Below are 23,248 nucleotides of genomic sequence, written 5' to 3'. Positions count from 1 at the left end.
TAATGACCCAGCTGCTATCTCCTTTGCCTCTCAGCCACCAGTACAAAACCTGGGTGTCCTAATTGAGCAACATTTAAACCTCAAAAAACACATCAACTCAATCTTGAAAGAAGGTTTCTACAAGTTTAACATTATAAAAAAACTCAAACCTTTACTCCATACCCACGACCTCAGAACAGTCATTCAAGCAACCCTTTTGTCCAAACTGGACTACTGCAACTCCTTATACTTAGGCCTCCCTTACTCCACCAATCAAACCCCTCCAAATGCTACAGAACGCCACCGCTAGAACCATCATGAACGCATGCAAATCCGACCACATAACCCCTCTTCTAAAAGATCTCCACTGGCTCCCTATCCCATCATGCATCTTATTTAAGACCCTCACCATCATCCATACACAAAAACAATTCCACCTGGCTCAATGAACCTTTCAGACACACACACTCCTCCCGCTCAACCAGCGCTAACCTCAAAGGTACCCTGCACATCCCTTCCCTCAAGAATGCCCACCTCACCTCAACTAGGGATCGTGCCCTTTCAATGGCTGGCCCCACTCATTGGAATGCCCTACCTACAAACCTCCGCCTTGAGCCCTGCCCCTTCAAATTCAAGAAAATGCTAAAGACCTGGCTTTTGCACCAGGCTTATCCAGACTAGTTCCATGTACTTTGTCACACCACGTCACCTCATCACCTAACCGTTAACCTCTCTCTCTCTCTAAGTTATTATGTTAACATGTTACCGCTCCAGTTCTCTTTCTCTCCTTACTGCCTCCTATAATTGCAGCACCTTTGTTGCACACGTTTGCCTCCTATTGTCCCTTTCCCCGCTCCCTGTTCATTGTATTTTCCATCTAATGTTTGATGTAAACCGATATGATGTGCCTACTAATGTCGGTATAGAAAAGCTGTTAAATAAAATAAAATAAAATAAATAAAAGCAAGTTTGCTTACCATAAACGGTGTTTCCGTAGATAGCAGGATGAATTAGCCATGCTGTCATGGGATCTGTCAATCAGGTCCGAGAGGCGGAGCTTTACCAAGCATAGATTAGATTTTAGCTCTCTGCGGCTGCACATGTGTTCCCACGTAGGAAAGTAACAGATTCTCCTCAGTCTGTGATTAAGCTGTAGTGTAGTCGAAAAGACTGTGACGGTCAGGGAGGAGGGCAGGTCAGCATGGCTAATTCATCCTGCTATCTATGGAAACACCGTTTACGGTAAGCAAACTTGCTTTTTCCCGTTGATAGCAGGGCTGAATTAGCCATGCTGTCATGGGAGTCCCAAGCTCCCAATCACTTTTTTTTTTTTTTTTTTTTTTAACGTGATCATTAACAGTGTGGCAGTCACCGTGAACAAGAGGATAGAGATTGCAGGATTGCGTGCCCTATTTTCGCATCAGTGGCTGCTTGTTGATCAAGGCAGTAGTGAGATGTGAAGGTATGGAACGATGACCATGTAGCCGCCTTATAAATGTCTATGAGTTGTACATTTTTAAGATGTGCCAAGGAGGCCGCCACTGCTCTGACTTGGTGAGCTTTAGGAACAGAATCTAGCGGTAACCTCTGCTTGTCGTAGCAGAATGTGATGCACTGTGCTATCCAGCTGGAGATGGTGCGTTTGGCCACTGGTAGTCCAAAGGCTTTCGGGTCGAAAGAGACAAAGTTGAGACACACGGGAGTCCGAGTTTGTTCTTTCTAGATTGCTGCATACACTAGATTGCTCTTTTGCAATCTAGTGTATGCAGTAATTTTTCACTATCATTTGCGTGAGGTTTAGGGAAAAAGGATGGGTAGTTCTATGGTTTGATTGAGATGGAACTGAGAAACCACTTTTGGTAGGAAGGACGGGTGAGTTCGGAGAACCACCTTTTGGTGATGAAACTGTAAATATGGAGAATAATGGACCAAGGCCTGTAATTCACTGACTCGTAGCGCTGATGTTACTGCAACCAAGAATACCACCTTCCATGTGAGGTATTTAATATGTGCCACGTCCTTGGGTTCAAACGGGCAAAGCATGAGCTGTTCAAGAATTATGCTGAGGTTCTACGGAACTGGAAGTTTAGAGATTGGAGGACGAAGGTGAGTTAACCCCTTAATGAAACGGGATAGCAAGGGATGATTGGATATAGGAAAATTGTTAAATTTTCTATGATATGCCGCTATGGCACTGAGATGAACTCTAATGGATGATATTGCAAGACCAGCTGTGTACAGTGTATGAAGATAATCCATGAGTAGCTCAGGTGAGCAGTCCAATGGTGGTACGCCATAGGAAGTACACCAGGTAGAGTAGCATTTCCATTTATAGCTATAATTTTTCCTCGTTGAGAGTTTCCTGGATTCTAACAAGATGAATTGTGCCGAAGTGGAAACTTTTAGAAGGAGCCTCTCAATCGCCACGCTGTCAGATGGAGAGATGAGTGTAGAGGGTGTAGACGTGTCCTTTGATCTTGGAAGAGAAGATCTGGGCGATTCGGTAACCGAACTGCGTCCGTGATGGATAGTCGGAGAAGGAAACTGTACCACGGTTGCCTTGGCCAGGCTGGGGCTACGAGTATCAGTTGAGCTTTGTCTGCTATGCACTTTTGAATTGTCCGTGTTATGAGTGGTATGGGAGGAAAGGCATAAAGGAGGCCTGTAGTCCACAGGATGAGGAAGGCATCCTGAGTGATCCTGAATTGGCTTGGTTTTATCGAGCAGAATTTGGGAACTTGAGCATTGATTTCCGTTGCAAAGAGGTCTATCGAGGGCATCCCCCACTGAATGAAGATGTCTTGGGCTACATCTGAATTGATTGTCCACTCGTGAGGATGAAAGGTGCGACTTAGCCTGTCCGCTCTTGTATTTACCATTCCTGGTAGGTAAGTTGCTTGCAGATGTATGCAATGCTGGTGAGCATGTTTAAAGATTGTCACAGGGTCTCCTTGCAAAGGGACCATGAACCGGACCCTCCTTGCTTGTTGATATAAAACATTGCCACTTGATTGTCTGTGTAGATCATGACCCTGCGGCCTTTTAAGTGTTCTTGAATGCATTAAGTGTTCGTAATGCATTTCGAATTGCTCTGAGTTCCAATAAATTTATCTGCAGGTTCTGCTCGGAGATTGACCATAACCCTTGCGTTTCGTAAATCTCGAGATGTGCTCCCTATCCCTTGCAAGATGCATTTGTGGTTAAGACTGCGTTGTGAGGAGGGGGACTGAATAATGCTCCCTTGGAAAGGGTGGAGTCTAGGAGCCACCATGTTATGTCCCATCTCATCTCGGAGGTCAATGATAACGTCTGTGTCAACGGTTGTGAGGTTGTTTCTATTAACGCTGTAGTCCCCATTGCAGGTGTCTCATGTGTAGCCTGGTATTGGGAACCGTGAAAATAGCCGCCATGTGGCCTAGGACTACTAGAACTTGTCTCCCGAAGGTCTTTGAGTATGGTTCAACACATGGAGAAGTTGATGCAATTGTGTTATTCTTTCGGATGGGAGGTATGCCCGGTTGCGAGTGGTGTCCAGGCATGCTCCTATAAACTGTAATATTTGTGTTGGCTGTAGATGTGATTTCTGAAAATTGATCACTAGCCCCAACTCCTGTAAGCACTGTATCACTTGTCGGAGGTGGCCGATCAAGTCATCCGAAGTCGAAGCGATTATCAGCCAATCGTCCAGATATGGAAAGATGGTTATACCCTGTTGTCTGAGATGAGCCACCACAACCATGCACTTGGTGAAAACCCTGGGTGCAGCCGATAGTCCAAAGGGGAGAACTTTGTATTGGTAGTGGTGATGCCTGTAGCGAAAGCATAGGTATCGCCATGAGGATGGATGGATTGGAATATGTGGGTAGGCATCCTTCAGATCGATGGAACACATCCAGTTGTTGAGTCGAATCAGAGGTAGGATCGATTTCAACAATACCATTTTGAATTTCTCTTTGGTGAGGAATTTATTCAATTCCCTCAGATCTAGTATGGGACGAAGGCCACCAGACTTTTTGGGTATGAGGAAATATGGGGAATAAAACCCCACCTGTTGGGTTTTCGGGGAAATCCGTCAAATGGCCTGTTTGCAAAGCAAAGTAATTTCCTCCCCCAGTTGTGGTTGGAAGCTTTGATTCTTTAGAATGGAAAGGTGAGGTAGTATGGGTTTCATGGTAAATTGGCGTTAGAGAGAGTACGACACTGTTACCAAAACCCATTGATCGGATGTTATTCTCTCCCAGGCTAACCGGCAGGAATAGATTCTGCCAGGTGGTGCCTGATGTCGTGGTGGTGGCCGGGTTACTAAAAAGATGGCGTTGATTTTACTGCAGCAGCCAGTTTTTGTGTCTGCTGTCTCTGGTTACGTGGCTTACCCCTATGTTGGATTGGGTTGTGCTGTGCGGCGGAGGACTTTGGTAAGATGGATACGTCTGTGTACGAAAGGATTGATAAGAACTGTAAGGTCTACGGGTATAGGACTGTCTATGAGTAGATCCCACATAACGCGTGGTTGAGTAGTGAGGTTGTGATGTTAAGGATTGGAATGCTAGGGATTCCTCTTAATTTGCCCACTGTGTCCTGAAAACGTTCTCTGAACAGGTTGTCTCCTGTACACGGAAGGTTCGTTAGTTTCTCGTGTAAATCTTCCTGTATGGTACTGGAACGCAACCATGCCATCCTACGGGCTGCAATGGCTGTTGCAGATGCCCTGGAAGATGTTTCAAATCCCTCATATATCGACTGCAGAAGGTGTCGTGAACACTCCTCCATGTCATGAAGAGGCGGTGATATCTGATCTGCCGTCGAGGAAAGCATACCTTTTATGGCTTGTATGCACTCATATAGGTTCTGTACCATGTAGAATTGATGGTGCATAATGCGGGCATTCAACATTGAGTTGTGGTACATCTTCCTGCCAAACTCATCCAAATATCCGTTATCTTTGCCCGGTGGATATGAGTATGCGACTTTGCTTTTTTGAATCTTTGCATCGCAGATTCTACCACAACTGAGGCAGGTGGTAATTGTGGTAGTGAATAAAGCAATGTATTCTGCATACGAAATTTTATATCCATTTTTCTTAAAATCGCTGACAGAGAGTAAGGTGTTTCCCAAGATTTCTGTAAGACGGTATGAAGGAGTTCTTGTGGTGGAAGAGATGTTGGTTCTCCTGGAGCATCGAAAATTTTTAGGAGACCAAAGGTTTCTGATCTAGGGTCTGTCTCCTTTTGGACTTCCAGGTGTAATATCGTACCCAATTTTTCTAAATATTTTGAGTATGTAAGGTCCTCTGGAGGGGAATATGGTTCCTGCGGTTGTTCCTGCGGGTCCGATGGGAATCCGGTAGATGATGATGGGGATGTTTGCGGAGACATGGAATCTATAGGCGTATTTTGTTTCTGAATTGGTGAAAATGATCGCTTTGTTAATGGGGATGCCGGAGGCTCCACCGACGGTACTCTGGAAGTATGTGTATTGTGTTCCGGGGAACTCACAGATAGCTCGTTAGACATTTATTTATTTGAAGAATTTTTTATACCGATAGTAGGGACATCATATCGGTTTACATCATAACTCAAGAGTGGAAAATACAATGAACAGGTACTGGGGGAGAGCTCACAAAGGAACAAGTAATAAGAACATAAGAACATAAGAAAATGCCATACTTGGTCAGACCAAGGGTCCATCAAGCCCAGCACCCTGTTTCTCTCCCTCGATGGTCCGAGACTTCCGATGTCGGTGGCGATGTTTTTCTCTACGATCCCCTCAGTCCTGGGGGGAGTAGAGGTGGTTGAAGGCCGAGAAGTCGTCGATGCCGGTCACCGGCCGGTGGTCAATACTGGTGCGAAGTTGACGGTGCTGGCTCTGACTACGTCGATGCAATTGACAGTGTCTGGGTTCGAGCATGGAAGAGAAGTTCCATCTTCTCCATTCTAGCCTTCCGACCTTTTGGTGTCATAAGGGCACATTTGGTGCAGGTCAGGACATCGTGCTCACATCCGAGACACATTACGCAGACCTTATGAGGGTCTGTAATGGACATGGTGCGATTGCAGTCTGGGCACCGATGGAACCCCGACGCCATGGCCATGAAAAATTCGAGCCATGGTACAGTCGACAGCCAGTAGGCCGCGAGGGCCAAACTCGATGGGAATAGACCGAAAATGGGTAAAATCTTACAGGAGGACCGCGGAGTCAAAAATTCGAAGGAGGGACTCCTGTGGGGTATGAAATTTTTTAGTAATTTCGTGAGGAAAATTCCTGTCAGGAATCTCTGTGGAGCTCCTTAACCGTGTGGCTACTGCTGCGTGGAAAAAAGAAGACTGAAGGGGGACCCCTGCTGGCTGCAGGGTTAGTGCAATGCTGGGCATGCCCAGTAGGGGCTACTCAAAGTTCTGGAAACTTTGACAAAAGTGTTCTGTGATTGGCCTCCATCCTGTGATGTCACCCATATGTGAAGACTACCATCCTGCTTGTCCTGTGAGAAAACAAATACATTCAATACCAAACCATCTTCACAGGATAACAATGCAAAAAGAAAAGAAAGGAGGACAAGGGAATAATAGGAGATAAAAGCAAAAAAAATATAGGAAACAAGCTTAACATGTATTAGCAGTGATATATCTATAGGATCAATACGGACCTATTAATTGCCAGGGGGTTAAGACAAAACACTACTGGAATTAATGAAGGGCTTAAGTTGCTCTAGAAGGAACACCACAAAACAGTTATTACAAAATTCAATTATACATTTAAAGAGATATCTAACAAAAGAACAACCTAAAGATACAGCCGAGACATAAGAGCTAGGAAGTCTTTCCGCTTCTCTTGTGTGGAACAAGAAAAATTGGGAAACATACGAATCTGCCATAAAAAGAGGAGATATTCCTGAAGTATCTTCATCACCTCACTTAATTCCTGCTCCAAAATAAAAGAAACAAGAAGGGTAGACTGTTCAATAATCTCAGCATTAGAGTCCTCTAGTAAATCAGTGAAATTTTCAAAATCAGGTACTTGAGCAGGTTGAATCTGAGAAGACCTCACTTTAACAGATGGAAGGAAAAACATTTTATTTATAGAAAGAACTGTATCAGCATCAAAATGAAGAATTTCAAGGAAGTATTTCCTCAAGGTAAAGTAAGGTAAGAATCTTCCCCTACTACCTTTGGAAAATTCAGGGAACAAAGATTCAAATGCCTGATGTGATTCTCAAGATATTTCAATCTTCGACAAATTATTTCTATCTTTAACCATTGTTGAATTGAAGGACTGAATATTCACAATAGACTCAGTAGGAGAAATCTTGGATTTTAGTTCAACCACCTGTAAATCATGACTTTTCTCCATATCTTCGACTTTACTTGATAGATAATTTTTGTGTTATAATCCTTCAGGAAGCGGCCAAAGCCTGCCATCAAGTCCCATATGGTATCTAAGGTGACAACGGTCAGCTTAGTTGGAAGGAAAAAAAAAAGAGACTCATCAGGAGACCCAAGATTCACAGGACCTGGGGCACCAGTTGTTGATACTGCAAAATCCACCGGCTTTTCCTGGCTCTCAGTGGGAGAGGAAGAAGCCAAACACACTGTTAGGCCAACACCTCCTGAGTCCTCAAACACCGGAGAAGGCAGCAGCAGCTGAGACGCAGAGCTTCCAATCAATCCCAAGTCTTGAAGCTGGCGGGAGCTGAAGATCCGGGAGACTTTAAATGACCTCCACTGGCGAAAAGGGTACTCATTCACCCACAACAGGGAAAGCGCTCCCCTGTCACTGTCGAACCGGACACACAGGATGGCAAAAATTGCTGCCCGGGTAAAAGGTGAGAGTCAGGAGGAAAAATGTGCACCTTCCCCTTTCTTTTAGATGGCATAGCTCAAGGTAACAGGAAGCAAAACCAGGAAGAAACAGCAGTTTTCAGCATCTGGTTTCTCGCCACCATCTTGCCCCCAGATGACTAACTTGCCCAAACATTTTTAAACCTAGTAACACTAGCAGCTTTTACCACATCCTCCAGCAATGGATTCCAGAGTTTAATTATATGCTGAGTAAAAAAGTATTTCTATTTGTCTTAAATGAATCCCTTAGTAATTTCATTAAATGTCCCCTAGTCTTTGCACTATCTGAAGTCGCAAATAACCAATTCATGTTCACCTATTCCAATCCACTCATTTTATAGACCTCTATCATTATCTCCCCCTCAGTCATCTTTTCTCCAAGCTGAAGAGACTTAACCTCTTTCCCTCTCTTCATAAGGGAATTGTTCAATTCCCTTCATCATTTTGGTCGACCTTCTCTGTACCTTTTCTAATTCCACTATATCTTTATAGATATGTGCTGAGCAGAACTACACGTAGTATCCAAGGTGCGGTCATGCCATGGAGTGATACAGAGACATTATGATATTCTTTGTTTTATTCTCCATTCCTTTTCTTATAATTCTAGCAATTTATCTGCTTTCTTGGCTGCCTCCGCACACTGGGCAGAGGATTTCAACCTATCTATGAAGACACCTATATCTTTTCCCGGTAGTGACTGTTAATGTGGAACCATGTATCATGTAACTAATTTGGGCTCCTCTTCCCAACTTTAACAACTTTAAGTAATTTTGTAATAGCAGCAAATCTCACTCGTTATTTCCAACTCTAGGTCATTTACAAATATGTTATATAGCAGTCGTCCCAGCACTGGGGCACACAACCACTAGTCATCTTTCTCCAATGAAAAAATTGACCCCATTTTTTTTAACCAGTTTTCAGTCTACAATAGAATATTGCTTCCTATCCCATAACTTTGTTTCAAACTTTTTATTTGTATTTCAAGAAACATAACTTGTCACACAACAAAACTGCCCTGCAGCATAATGATCCTTCACACCGTTAGGTAGTATACAAGTTTCGAAATACATCTTTTCAATTTTTCATACCCATCCCCCCACTTATCCCATCCTGCTCAACCGACTCCTTATCAAAAATCTCAAAATACATTATACCATGGTATAGTTCCATCCAGAAAAAGGCAAAAAGCAAAAGAAACCTTCTCTGTTATACTGGTATATCATTTAAAATTAAACTCCAAGCTTTTGGAGTTAAAGATTGCAAATAAGTGTCCTAGCGCTTCAGGAAATCATGCTTCAACCTCCAGTCAATTCTCTGCATATTTTTCCAACACACACTTGATATATCAAATTTTTTTAGTTGTGTCAATGATGGTGCTTCTGGTATCAACCATTTTTACAATATACATTTCTTGCTAAAAGTAACAACTTTCTGTACCACAACCTAATGTTAAACATTTATACAAATCATCCCACAAAAATATAGATATGTCTAATGGGAGATGTACCCAATGAGCTTTAAATTTCTGCACTTGTCCCATAGATACGTAAGCCCAAAATTGGTGTCCCAACATATCCATCCTATCCCTACATTTTTTATACATATCAGATTTAGCCATACACAATCATGTGCCTTTTTGGAGAAATATCTGTGTGAAAATTTAAACTGAGCTTATTTCAAACTCATATTGGAGGAAAATGCTCGCATTCTCATAAGAACATAAGAAATTGCCATACTGGGTCAGACCAAGGGTCCATCAAATCCAGCATCCTTTCTCCAACAGTGGCCAATCCAGGCTAAAAACTAAGTACGGTATTATCCCATGCTACTGATGCTGGTAATAGCAGTGGCTATTTCCTAAGTCAACTTGATTAATAGCAGGTAATGGACTTCTCCAAGAACTTGTCCAAACCTTTTTTAAACCCAGCTACACTAACTGCACTAACCACATCCTCTAGCAACAAATTCCAGAGTTTAATTGTGTGCTGAGTGAAAAAGAATTTTCTCCAATTAGTTTTAAATGTGCTACATGCTAACTTCATGGAATACCCCCCCTAGTCCTTCTATTATTTGAAAGAATAAATAATCGATTCACATTTACCTGATCTAGATCTCTCTTGATTTTAAAGACCTCTATCATAGCCCCCCTTCAACAGTCTCTTCTCCAAGCTGAACAGCCCTAACCTCTTTAGCCTTTCCTCAGAGGGGAGCTGTTCCATCCCCTTTATCATTTTGGTCGCCCTTCTCTGTACCTTCGCCAGGGCAACTATATCTTTTTTTGAGATGCAGTGACCAGAATTGTACACAGTACTCCAGGTGCGGTCTCATCATGGAGTGATACAGAGGCATTATGACATTTTCCGTTTTATTCACCATTCCCTTCCTAATAATCCCTAACATTGTTTGCTCTTTTGACTGCCGCAGTGCACTAAGCCACTATGATGCCTAGATCTTTTTCCTGGGTGGTAGCTCCTAGTATGGAACCTAACATCATGTAACTACAGCATGGGTTATTTTTCCCTATATGCAATAATTGCACTTGTTCACATTGAATTTCATCTGCCACTTGAAGGCCTAATCTTCCAGTCTCGCAAGTTCCTCCTGCAATTTATCATAATCCGCTTGTGATTTAACTACTCTGAATAATTTTGTATCATCTGCGAATTTGATTACCTCACTAGTATTCCTTTCCAGATCATTTATAAATATACTGAAATGTACTGGTCCAAGTACAGATCCCTGAGGCCCTCCACAGTTACCCTTTTCCACTGAGAAAATTGACCATTTAATCCTATTCTCATTTCCTGTCTTTTAAACACTTTGTAATCCACGAAAAGACATCGCCTCCTATCCCATGACTTTTTCGTTTTCTTAGAAGCCTCTCATGAGAGACTTTGTCAAACGCCTTCTGCCGGTTCACCTTTATCTACATGTTTATTAACCCCATGAAAAAAAATGAAGCAGATTTGTGAGGCAAGACTTGCCTTGTGTAAATACATGCTGTGTTCTATTAAACCATGTCTTTCTATATTGCTCTGTGAATTTGATATTTAGAATAGTTTCCACTATTTTTCCCAGCACTGAAGTCAGGCTCAATGGTCTGTAGTTTCTCGGATTGCCCCTGGAGCCCTTTTTAAATATTGGGGTTACATTGGCCACCCGTCCAGTCTTCAGTTACAATGGATGATTTTAATGAAAGGTTACCAACTAACTAATAGATCTGAAATTTCATTAGTTCCTTTTGAACCCTGGGATACACACCATCCAGGACAGGTGATTTGCTACTCTTTAGTCTGTCAATCTGGCCTACTACATTTTCCAGATGCACAGTGATTTGGCTCAGTTCATCTGACTCATCACCCTTGAAAACCACAGTTTTCTTTTTAAGTTATCTTTATTTATTTATTTATTTATTTATTTTGTATACCGACATTCGATCGAGATATCACATCGGTTTCCAGGTAACAAGTTGAATAGGGCGAGATCTGCCCTATTTTACATTTAACAAGATAACAATTAATTAAACTATTGAAGTAATAACATTGTAACATATGAATACAAATGAATGTGAGTATAATTTGGAGCATATATCCTATATACAATATATACAGTATGACTTGGTTACGATTAGATCTGGTGTCAGGGGCTATGGTGTGAGAGGGAGGGAGTGGGAATGGGGTAGGGGTGGGTTGGGGTGGTGAAAGGGGGGGGCGAATGGGAATGGGGGGGGAAAGGAGGGGGTGGTAGTGAGGGGGGTGTTATGCGTTAGTGCATGTTAGGGTCAGGTGTGAAGGTTTTCAAGAACATGCATTTGAGGAGGTTGGGAGTCCGGAGGGAAGGCTTTCAAGAACAGCCATGTTTTTAGCTGTTTTTTAAAGACTTGTGGTGAGGGTTCGTTTCTGAGATGTGTGGGGAGGGAGTTCCATAGGGTAGGGCCAGCTATTGTGATGGCTCGTTTGCGTGTTGCATTGAGGTGAGCGTTTTTGAGATTTGGGATGGAGAGGAGACCTGTGTTGGAGGATCTGAGATTCCTTTGTGTGGAGTATGGTTGGATAGTGTTGTTTAGCCAGTCCATTTTGTTATTGTTTATTTTTTTGTGTATAAGGGTGAGGGTTTTATACTGGATTCTTTGTGTTTAATTCTGTTTAATTGCATTACTGTGTTTGCATATCATAACCTACTCTGCATCGCATAACCTACCCTGTTTAAATTGCATTACTGTGTCTGCATATCATAACCTACCCAAACCTCCTCAAACCTTCCCCACATCATTAAACAACCACGCAGCAATCAAACAGGCTCCCTCACACAACAAAAACACACGCAATGGATCCAATCCAATGCATTCCCAAACTACCCCACCGCTACATCCAGCACCACCCTCCCAAAGCCACTCCCTCCACCAGACGCCTCACCAAAATCCACACCAACCCTAAAATATCCTTTAACACTCTCACACTCATCACTCTCCTCCTCATAAATGCACAGTCTATCACCAAAAAAATCCCAATCATTCGCGACCTGCTCACAGACTACCAACCAGACATATTCTGTATAACGGAATCCTGGCTCAAACACACTGACACAGTCCTACTCAATCAACTGCCCAGAAACACATACAACATATTCTCCATACCTAGAAGCAAAAGAAAGGGAGGAGGACTACTATTCCTTGCCCACAAAAAACTTAAATTCTCCTCCTACCCCCTAAGCTTACCTCCTCCATTCGAGACCAACCTATTCAAATCAAAACATCTACAAATACTGCTCCTCTACGCCCCACCAGGTTGCCTACAGCACAACCTCTCCCCCCTGGTCGAAACCATCACAACACACATCAACCTACAAGAATCAGCCATCATACTAGGAGACTTCAATCTCCATATTGACACCCACCCACCATCTCCCACCTGCGAACTGCTCCTATCCACTATGACTGCTCTCGGATTCTCCCAAATCATTAACACCCCCACTCAGAAATCAGGGCACACCCTTGATTTAATCTTCATTAACAATAAAATATCTGCAACTGAACCAACCACTACAACCCCGACTCCATGGTCTGACCACTACCTCATACAAGCCAAGCTACAACATCAATCGACCACAGTGAAAACAGACTCCTGCTTCATCGAATACACCAAACCATGCTCCAGTGAAGATCTTGCAGAGCTGCTACCTGAAGCACTAAAAACAATTAACCTACATGATGCCAATTCAGCCACAAACTCCTGGATTTCCATCAATGCTGACATAGCCAATACATTATGCCCCACAATAAAAAAGGAAATCAGACCATCTACTAAACAAAATGCTCCTTGGTACACCCCTGAACTGAAAACATCAAAACGAACACTGAGACAAACCGAAAAACAATGGAGATGAACACCTACACCAAACCTAAAAGACAAATACAGATCACTACTACACAACTATACAGCTGACCTCAACACAGCAAAGCGCAATTTCTACACAACAAGAATTCATGAATACCAATTCAACCCGAGGACCCTCTTCTCCTACGTCAAAGAACTCACCAACCCTATCCAGAATGACACAACACCAAACTCCAACAACATCTCCAGTGACAAACTAGCACAATTTTTCAAGGACAAAGTCGACAACATCATTGCCAAGATTCCCCCATCCCACAACGACTCAACAAACATCCCTACACCCATTCACACATGGACTCAATTCACACCTGTTGCATCTACTGAAATAGAACCCATCATCAAAAAAACCAACCCAGCTTCCTACCCCGTTGACTCTATCCCCATCAAAACCCTAAAACTCAAAGAGATTATTGTCAAACCTATAACACAAATCATCAACCTATCACTTGAGCAAGGAATCTTCCCAGACAAACTCAAAAACGCCATCATCAAACCAATCATCAAAAAACCGCAACTCGACAAATCAGATCCTGCAAACTACAGACCAGTCTCCAACCTCCCATTCCTAGCAAAAATCATTGAGAAAACTGTCAACAATCAACTTACAGACCACCTAGACGCCCACAATTTTCTCCACCCAACACAGCATGGCTTCAGAAAATTCTACAGCACAGAGACTCTCCTCCTCGCTCTCACCGACACCATCCTAAGAGGTCGTGACAGTGGCAAAAAATTCCTCCTGATACTCCTTGATATATCAGCCGCCTTTGACACCATCAACCACAGAACACTCCTCACCAGGCTTAAAGAAATCGGTCTTCAAGACACTACACTCAATTGGTTCAAATCCTACCTCAGTAACAGATCCTTCATTGTCAGGACAAACTCATCTGAATCCTCCCAAGTGCCCCTCACCCATGGCGTCCCTCAAGGTTCTTCACTATCCTCAACCCTCTTCAACATCTACCTCCTCCCACTATGCAAATACCTCTCAGATGCCAACCTCACCTACTTTGTCTATGCAGACGACATACAAATTCTACTCCCCATAACCAAGTCCATTGAACTCACCATGGAAAGATGGAACAAACTCAGTTCAAAACTATCACAACTGCTATCCCAATTATCTCTCTGCCTTAACCAAGCCAAAACAGAAATCATTCACATCCATGACGACCGTCCATCTCCTCTCACAAGCACCCCCTCAAGCAATCCAGGGAGCTCAATCAACCCTGGGATGCCAAACTTATCAAGAATCTCACACACACCATCCACAAAAAACCTAGGAGTAACAATCGACAGCCAACTCAACTTTAAACGTCACATCTCCAATACAATCAAAGATGGATTTTTCAAGCTTCAAACACTTAAAAAACTCAAACCCCTCCTCCAACTGCATGATTTCCGAACAGTACTTCAATCAATTATTTTCTCAAAACTTGACTACTGCAACTCCCTCCTCATTGGACTACCAGAAATCCATATCAAACCCCTCCAAGTCCTACAAAATACCGCCGCCAGAATTATCACTAACCACAGAAAATCCTCCCACATCACACCCACTCTCAAAGACCTCCACTGGCTGCCCATCACTCAAAGACCTCCACTGGCTGCCCATCTTCCCTATATTTTCAAAGTTATTTCATTATATGAACTTTTGCAGCTAAACATCAATTGTGCATGGGAAAAGAACATACCAATTCTGGAAAGATCCAGCAGGAATGAGTGAAAACTTAAGATATTCTTTACTAAATAGATTTTATTTTTCCATCGTTTTCCGCAATATAAATATGTTCCTTGCAAATTTGATTGATGGAAAAAAAACCAAATTTACTTTTGTGTAGTATGCAAAATAAAAAAATTGCTACCAAGAACTTCCATTAATGCTAAAACAAAAAAATTAAATTATTCTCTCTTGGTTTTTCAGTGTGCCATTGGACCTAATCAGGTGTGCCATAGAAAAGTCACCACTGTCTGATTTTCCTATGAACACTACGTGAGCTTGCTCATAGCAACAGGTAGTGTAGGAGCTCCTTTCTGAGAACACTGTAATCATGCATGCTTCTTCCTTGCTACAATATGAGCCCTGGAGTGTGGTAATTAATGGGCAGTGTGTGCAACATGGATAAGCAGAACCCACTTTATTCAGCACAAATTGTACACAGCACATTCTCATCTTCCCCATCCTGAGGCTCATCCTTTGATCCTTCCAGGCTGTCTTATCCCCAAGCTGAGTAAGACAGGGAGTGTGTCCAGTGAGCACTGTATATGACTCAGAGTTAGGAGCAGCAAAAACAGCAGTGGAGGAGCTTTGGCATTCACATGTGGCAGCCAAGGTAACTGAGCTGGCCGTCCACATCAGACCAATTTCTTTTTCCTGCACTTGTAATATTAAAGAGGGAACTAGTCCATTATGATGAGTACATGTGTTTCTGCCCCCTCTCTTCCTTTGTTTTAAATTTTGGAAGAGAGACTGGTGGGACTATCAGTGCTTCTCTAGCTCTTCTCTGGTCCTTAATAGTCATCTCCATGTCTACATTACTTGCACCGAGGAGGATAGCATGCTACACAACAATTTTGTTAATGCAGATGTACCTAGGGCTTGAAAAGGTTGGGAACCTGATTTATCATGTCACTTAATGTGCCCTATTGCATTTAACATCTTAGTTATTGTGTTCTCTATTTGATGAATTATTTTGTAGTGTATAATGTTAAACATCTATAGTAGACATGGTAACAAGTAAAAATGTATAAAAATCAAAATCTGAAAAAAAAATCTGCTGTGTTACAATCAGATACTCTTACCTGTCGATGATCTTTCCCTTCAGTCCATCCACTACTTCCAAGCAAATGTCCCCTTGGGACCAATTAAGACTAAGTGATCCATATATTGAGTCCATTTGAATAGGGTACACAGATGCCACCAGACTAATATAAGGTCTGTTGACCAGATAGAACATGGGAAGCTTTGAAGTAAGAGAATCATCAACACGTTGTTTAATAGCCATTTCTAAACCTCTAGTATCTGTGCAATTTGCGTCTCCTAAAAATAGAAAAATACGTTAATATGCATGCACATGAAAAAAGCACAGCTTCCATAAATATATATCTATCTATATATATAGATAGATAGATATATATATAGATAGATAGATATATATTCTGGTTTTCATTGTTTTCCTTTGTGGCATTTCTCTATAATGCATCCTGTAATGGCAAGTTTAATGTAAAGGATTTCAATCTTTAGTATTGTTTCTGTATCTCCTTTATCACTTTTCTGTTTTTGCTTATGTTATTAACCTAGGTTTCATCATCTTTATCACTGATTCTGTCTTTTTTTTTTTTTTAAACAAACCTTTGTTTTCTTTATATCTTGTTTCCACTGTTTTGGTCTGAAGTCTACATTTGTGTCTTTTTTTTTTTTTTTTTTTCTTTTAAACAGTCTGCACTAAAATAGCAATAGCAAAACTACTAAACAGATCTAAAACCAATTTAAAAGAGATAAATTAACTCCTTACCAGAGATAAACCACTTGAAGGATTTACAAATCCAGATATAGGCCATCCCAAGTCTGCTAAGGTTTACTTCAGTAAGGGTGAGCAGAAAAGGGCGAAGATCAAAAGGGCTTCAATAAGCCGCAAACAAAGGCACGGCTTAATAAAAGCAACAATCAAGAAGGGTGAACCTCATAATGGTGATGAGATTAAAGGCCCGTGCTAATAAAGGCGGTGATGAATGTGGGCGTCTCTAATGCCTTTATTAGCACGGGTCTTTAATCTCTTTTATTGAAGTCCCTTTGATCTTCGTGAAGAGAGAGCAGAACCTCCTCAGCAGCTGCGGCAACTTACCCGGAGAGAGCTGGCCAAGCCACTGCTGCTGCCCCCAGCACTCCCCAAGCCATCATCCCTGGTGCTGCTGCGGCTCCCGAAACTCCATACACTCTGGCATCAGCTGAAAAGCAGCAACTCACCCCCACTCAGCTCCAGGACCACTCCCGGCCCCTCCTCCCACAAAACTAAAGTCATGGCCTTTGTGACCTCTGGGGCCACTTAGGCCAGGAGGAGGGGCCAGGGCGGAGCCTGTGTCAGTGGGGGTGGGGCTGAGTCAAGCAGGCAGGAGTTGCTTTGAGTGTATGGTGTTTTGGGAGCTGCGCCAGCACCGGGTATGATGGCTCATGGAGTGCTGGGGGCGGTGGCAGTGGTGGGAAGGAGGGATGGAGGCGGAGACTGGTGTCAGTAGGAGCGGGGCCGAGCGAGCGGGAGTTGCCACTTTTCAGTCAATGCCAGAGTTGACCGGGTTTCAGGAGCCACAGCAGCGCCTGAGATGATGGCTCAGAGCGCTGGGGGCATCAGCAGCAATGGCTTGGCAGGCTCTCTCCAGGTAAGTTGCCGGAGCTGCTGCAGAGGCTGGGGAAGTTTTGCCCTTCCTGCAAGAAGATCAAAAGGGCTTCAATAAAAGAGATTAAAGATCCATGCTAATAAAGGCATTAGAGGCGACCATATTCATCAATGCCTCTATTAGCATGACCCTTTAATCTCATCGCCGTTATGAGGTTCGCCCTTCTTCATTGTCACCCTATCAAATTCCGTGTGAAATACAAAGTATTATCTCTAATCCATTCATTAATACATGATCCCGCACCCGAGGGAGAGAGAGAGGAGGACCGGAACGCAGCGCTTATTTCCATCAGCTGCCGGCCATGAAGCAAGATTGCTCCTCGACCAGCTGGACCGGCCTGCTGTCAGACGTCGAGAGAGGGGGCGGTCCCGTTAGTGGCTTAAAGATCAGCCGCGCTGCGCTCGTTACCCGAGGGAGAGAGAGAGGAGGACCGGAACGCAGTGCTTATTTCCATCAGCTGCCGGCCGTGAAGCAAGATTGCTCCTCGACCAGCTGGACCGGCCTGCTGTCAGACGTCGAGAGGGGGGACGGTCCCGTTAGTGGATTAAAGATCAGCCGCGCTGCGCTCGTTACCCGAGGGAGAGAGAGAGGAGGACCGGAACGCAGCGCTTATTTCCATCAGCTGCCGGCCGTGAAGCAAGATTGCTCCTCGACCAGCTGGACCGGCCTGCTGACGTCAGACGTCGAGAGAGGGGGCGGTCCCGGAAGCGGCTTAAAGATCAGCCGTGCTGCGGCGCGCAGCAGAGCCGGCGTGCGCTGAAGAGCGCGCGCTCAAGGGGCGCACGCAGTCAGCGGGCTTTGCCGGGCTTCGCCGGATTTGTTGGATATGTAAGACCTTTTTGATTTACCCCTCTCTCTCTGGATCATCAGTTCCTGTTTAACTGTATTAACATAAGGGGAACTAGTTGGGACTTTCGTTTTGTGATTATAAAAAAATGCCTCCTAAATGTAAAGGTAGAGTTAGAGTGTTCCCCCACTCTTCCAACTCTACCGGCTGTCCAACAAGAAATTACCAACTATATGCTCTCACCTATACCACAAGTGAGGGACGCTGAGGACTTTGGTGTACCAAGGGGTCAGGGAAGACCCCTTGAGTCTACAGAGGAGGCTTCCCTTAGCCCGAATACTGGGCTGTCGCCAATACACATGGCGCTAGAAATTACCTCAGGACCAACTGTGAATGTGAATGCCGATGAAGAACTGGGACCTAGTGTGGGGAATTTTCAAACCCACACTCAGCGTCCAAATGAGAGGAGAGACACTCAAGTTACTCCTGTGAGAACCACAGGGGGTAATGAGAGGCTGCCTCTTGTAACTCCAGTTAATGGAGGGGAAAATCTTATGCCTAATATTCAGCTAGCAGGAGGTATGACTCGCCCTGCATTGGTGACACTGGAAACGCTGTGGGAAATGGCAGGCATGTCTATAAGTATTAAGACCTTGGAAGGGAAAATTGATATGGTATATAGTAAAAATGAACAAGACTCTCAAAAAATTCAATCGCAGTTTAAAGAAATCAATGATAGAGTTAAACATTTGGAAAATCAGGAAAGGAAATCTTTGGATTTCAATGTTGCAGTAGTGAAAGATAGGGAAGCTATGACCAGGCGTATAGAAATGCTTGAGAATAGTTCCAAGAAACTCAATTTAAGATTTTTAAATTTCCCGAGAGTTGTTGGCGAAGAGCCACTAATTACCTTAAAAAAGATATTGGTTGAGCAATTGGGTTTTTCCCTAGAACAATCCCAGTAATTAATAATTGCTATTTTCTTCCTGTTAGAAGGGAATTACCAGGAATGGAAATGTTCCAGGGAGACCTTTCGAATTTTCTGGAGGACTCTTCTGTGAATGTTATAAGTTAGGGTACATTATTAGTATCCTTCTATTCTATTGCCGATGTCAATGCAGTAATGAAAAGATATTTCAATAAATTTCCAATTTCCTAAATGCAAAAAACGATAAAAATCTTTCCTGACTTAGCATTTTCCACTCAAACGAGACAAAGCCTTTTTGGCTTACCGTCAGGATGTAATATCACTGGGTTTCTCGTTTCTCCTACGTTTTCCCTGTAAATGTATAGTTAAAAGACAGGAAGATGTGTACATTTTCTTTGTTCCCGACCAATTAAAGAATTTCTTAGACCAGATGAGACAACCTACATCTACCCCGGCTTCCAGTTAAGTAAGGAAAAGAAGGTGTAGGATATGCTAATTGATTTCTTAGAAAAGTTACTTGATAATGTCTCCCATTATAGGAACTAAAACCCCTCCAATTTGTTTGATAAGTAAATAGAGGGGTTAACAAATCATTTTTTCTTGTACTTAGTTTTTTTTTCTTTTTCCCTTATTTTATGTGTTAACCATTTATTGATATTTCAATTATGCAATATTGTTTTGATTGTATATTAAAAACTGATAAATAAAGAATTAAAAAAAAACAAAACATGATCCAGATTCAACTTGGCTCTGTACTACATTACGGTTATACAAACTAACTAGAAAACTTAGATCTGCTAGTAAACATTTACTTGACGTTCCTACAGTTAGGCTGGCCAGATTAAATATAAATAGAGAGAGAGCTTTTTCGGTGGCAGGACCTTTGCTTTGGAACTCGCTCCCTAATACATTAAAACAAATTACTAACCATAAAGAATTTAAGGCGGCAGTAAAAACTCACCTATTTAAAATAGCTTTTGCAGAACATGATGGAATGAACATAATTTTAAAGAGTTATATACCATTTGTGACTACTCAACAATTGTATTTACCTATTGTTCATGCTGCTGTTAACCATGTGAAAACTTTGGGACATTTTAATTTATTTTAAAATTTCTGACTTTTACTTGTTTTTTGTAAAATTAGTATAGTTACCTTTAAAGAATTAGGGTTTATAAGTATACATTGTATTTTTTTTCTTATATCTATTACTTTATTCTGTTCATTTTTGTTTTATTTTTATTTTATGTTTATTTAGTTCTTTATTTTAATCAGATATTTGTGTTTCTTTTTACCTTGTTTTTATATTTGAACTTTGTTAACCTTTTTGGTCAAATTTTATTTGTGAAAGACGGTATAGAAATGTTTTTAAATAAATAAATAAATAAATATTAAGCCATGCCTTTGTTCGGGGCGCTCTTTTATTGAAGCCCTTTTGATCTTCGCCCTTTCCTGTTCACTCTTATCGGAGGATACAGTCTACTCACCAAGTCAGGTCTTCTACTCCCCCAGTAGGCTGTGGATGCTCCAGAAGAAGCATTCACAACCCCCCCAAGAGAATCATGATCAATTTTTAGAGGTGATACCACCTAGTGGCTGGATTCAGGGCCTACAATTGCAGAGTTCCAGAAAAAGCTCTGGTGAATGGTTCCTGCCCAGGAAAGTCCCTGCAATGATCAAACTAGGAATTCTGGGGGAAGGAGATTGATGTAAGAGAAGAAAAATCCCTGCTCAGTTGCGAATGAAGGCTCATGTAGTCAGATCCCAGTCCTATTCTGATTGAGGTGAAGTATAGAGGAGCAGGAAACTGCCAGGTCATAATACAAACAAAACCAGATACTAAAAAGATAACGGAAATATTGAAGAGGCTACTGTACAAAGCTCTGCCTGATCTAAATGACAAAACATCAGAAAGTTTGTAATACGGATTTCAGTCAGAGGGGAAAATGAGGTAAGGAAATTCTATTCTAACAACCACCCATCACGCCACCTCCCCATATAAAAAAAACTGCAACACAAAAAAAAACTGCAAACAGCATTTAGATAATTTAAACTAAAAATATTAAATAGATAACAGGGGCACAACAGTGATGCTTATAAGGTTTAGTACAGAAGTGGTCAACCATTCACATACCCAGAGGCAAAAAAGCAGAATGCACAGCACCAGAGGGCCTCCTAGGGAGGTATTCTCCCTGTGAAGATCAAGAGGCAACGGTGTTACGTAATCTCCTCCTGCCCAAAGTGAAGCACCACCAGGCTCTCTCAACCCCCACCCTCTCTCCCCCAACTGGTCAGTCTCTCTCTCAAACCCAATCCCATCCCCCAGGAGTCTCACAACCCCCACACATTTTTACCAGTATCTTTCTTTTGCTTAATCTCCCTATTCCTCACCAGTCTAACTGGTCTCCTCAGACCTCTTCCCCAACCTGCATTTTTTTGTATCTCACAGAATTTCCACACCAATAATACTCCTCTGGGCCCATGACATGATTGCCTCCTCTGTTCAGCCCTTGTTGACCAATGCCACCACCTCTACTGGTATTCAGAAACCTATGTCTCTCACAAGGACAACACATATCTCTTTTTGTTATCATTAGGCTGAACTCTCTCCATTTTGTTCTGGGGCACATTCCCTGCGCTGTCTCACTGCTCCACAACAGCAAAGTTCATGCCACTCTGGCACAGAGATCCAGAAAGATTAGCAGACAGCTCCATTGTCTCCCAGAAGATCCAGGAGATTCTGGCTGTCCTACTTTAACAGAATATAGTAACATACATAGTATTAGAGTAGATGTTAGTTAAGATAAATAGACTGATTTAGTATAATATAAGGTTTGTCACACGGAGTCAGACCAAAGGTCCATCAAGACCAGTCTCCTATTTCCAACAGTGGCCAATCCAGATCACAAGTACCTGGCAGGATCCCAGGGGTAGATAGATTCCATGATGCTTATCCTCTAGCAATAGATTCCAGAGCTTAATTATGTGTTGGGAAAAAAAATATTTTCTCTTAAAAGATTTAAAAGTACAATATAGTTACTTTGCTGTGTCCCCACCAGTCTTTGTACTTTTTGAAAGAGTAAACAGATTCATGTTTACTCGTTCTATTCCATTCATTATTTTTATAGACCTCTATATCTCATCTCCCCTCAACCATCTTTTCCACAAGCTGAAGAGTTCTAACCTATTTAGCCTTTCCTCATAGGGAAATCATTCCATCCTCTATCGTTTTGGTCACCTCTTTGCACCTTTTCTAATTCTGCTATATCTTTTTTGAGATGTATGACAAGAACTGCATACAAACAAAATAAGATTGCACTATGGAATGATATTTGTGATATTCTGTTTTATCTCCATTCCTTTCTTAATAATTCCTAGCATTCTATTTGCTTTTTTGGCTGCTGATGTACACTGAGCAGAGGATTTCAACATGTTATCAATGATGATACGTAGATTCTTTTCCTGAATGACAACTCTTATAGTGGAACCTTGCATTGTGTAGCTATAATTTAGGTTACTCTTCCCTAAGTGCATCATTTGCACATGTCCTCAAATTTCGTTTGCATGCCCAGTTTCCTAGTTTTACAATGTCCTCTTGCAATTTCTCGCAATCCTCTTGTAATTTAACTGTAAATAATTTTGTCATTAAATTTCATCACCTCACTCGTTCCCATTTCCATGTCATTTATAAATATGTTAAAAAGTAAGCCAGCTATCACGTGATGCTGTGAAAGGAGGTGGATGTGATTCTGTTCTGCTACTTGAGCCTCCCGGCTACCCACCACAGACTGGCCATCCTGCCGCTATAAGCGCTGATTTGGGCATCAAAGGCTCTCTCCAGGCTCCCCCAAACAAATCCTCTGTCCACAACTCCATTCCATAAACGAGCACTTTCGACAGCGGGTCCGCTCCATTGGAATTCTCT

At 42.3% G+C, this 23,248-nt stretch overlaps 1 protein-coding gene across 8 annotated transcripts in view; it reads right to left on the bottom strand.

Annotated features, from left to right (window-relative positions):
- ADAD1 (adenosine deaminase domain containing 1) overlaps positions 1-23,248 on the bottom strand; it is a 551,435-nt gene that overhangs the window by 82,683 nt on the left and 445,504 nt on the right. For all 8 annotated transcript variants that reach the window (XM_029586923.1, XM_029586984.1, XM_029586949.1 and 5 more), the window contains one exon: positions 16,016-16,253. In XM_029586923.1, coding sequence (XP_029442783.1) covers positions 16,016-16,253 — 238 coding nt within the window. The remainder of the gene's footprint in view (positions 1-16,015; positions 16,254-23,248) is intronic.

Source organism: Rhinatrema bivittatum, chromosome 1 (genome assembly GCF_901001135.1).
Source record: "Rhinatrema bivittatum chromosome 1, aRhiBiv1.1, whole genome shotgun sequence".
Classification (NCBI taxonomy): domain Eukaryota; kingdom Metazoa; phylum Chordata; class Amphibia; order Gymnophiona; family Rhinatrematidae; genus Rhinatrema; species Rhinatrema bivittatum.
This window is presented reverse-complemented; position numbering and strand designations above follow the sequence as displayed.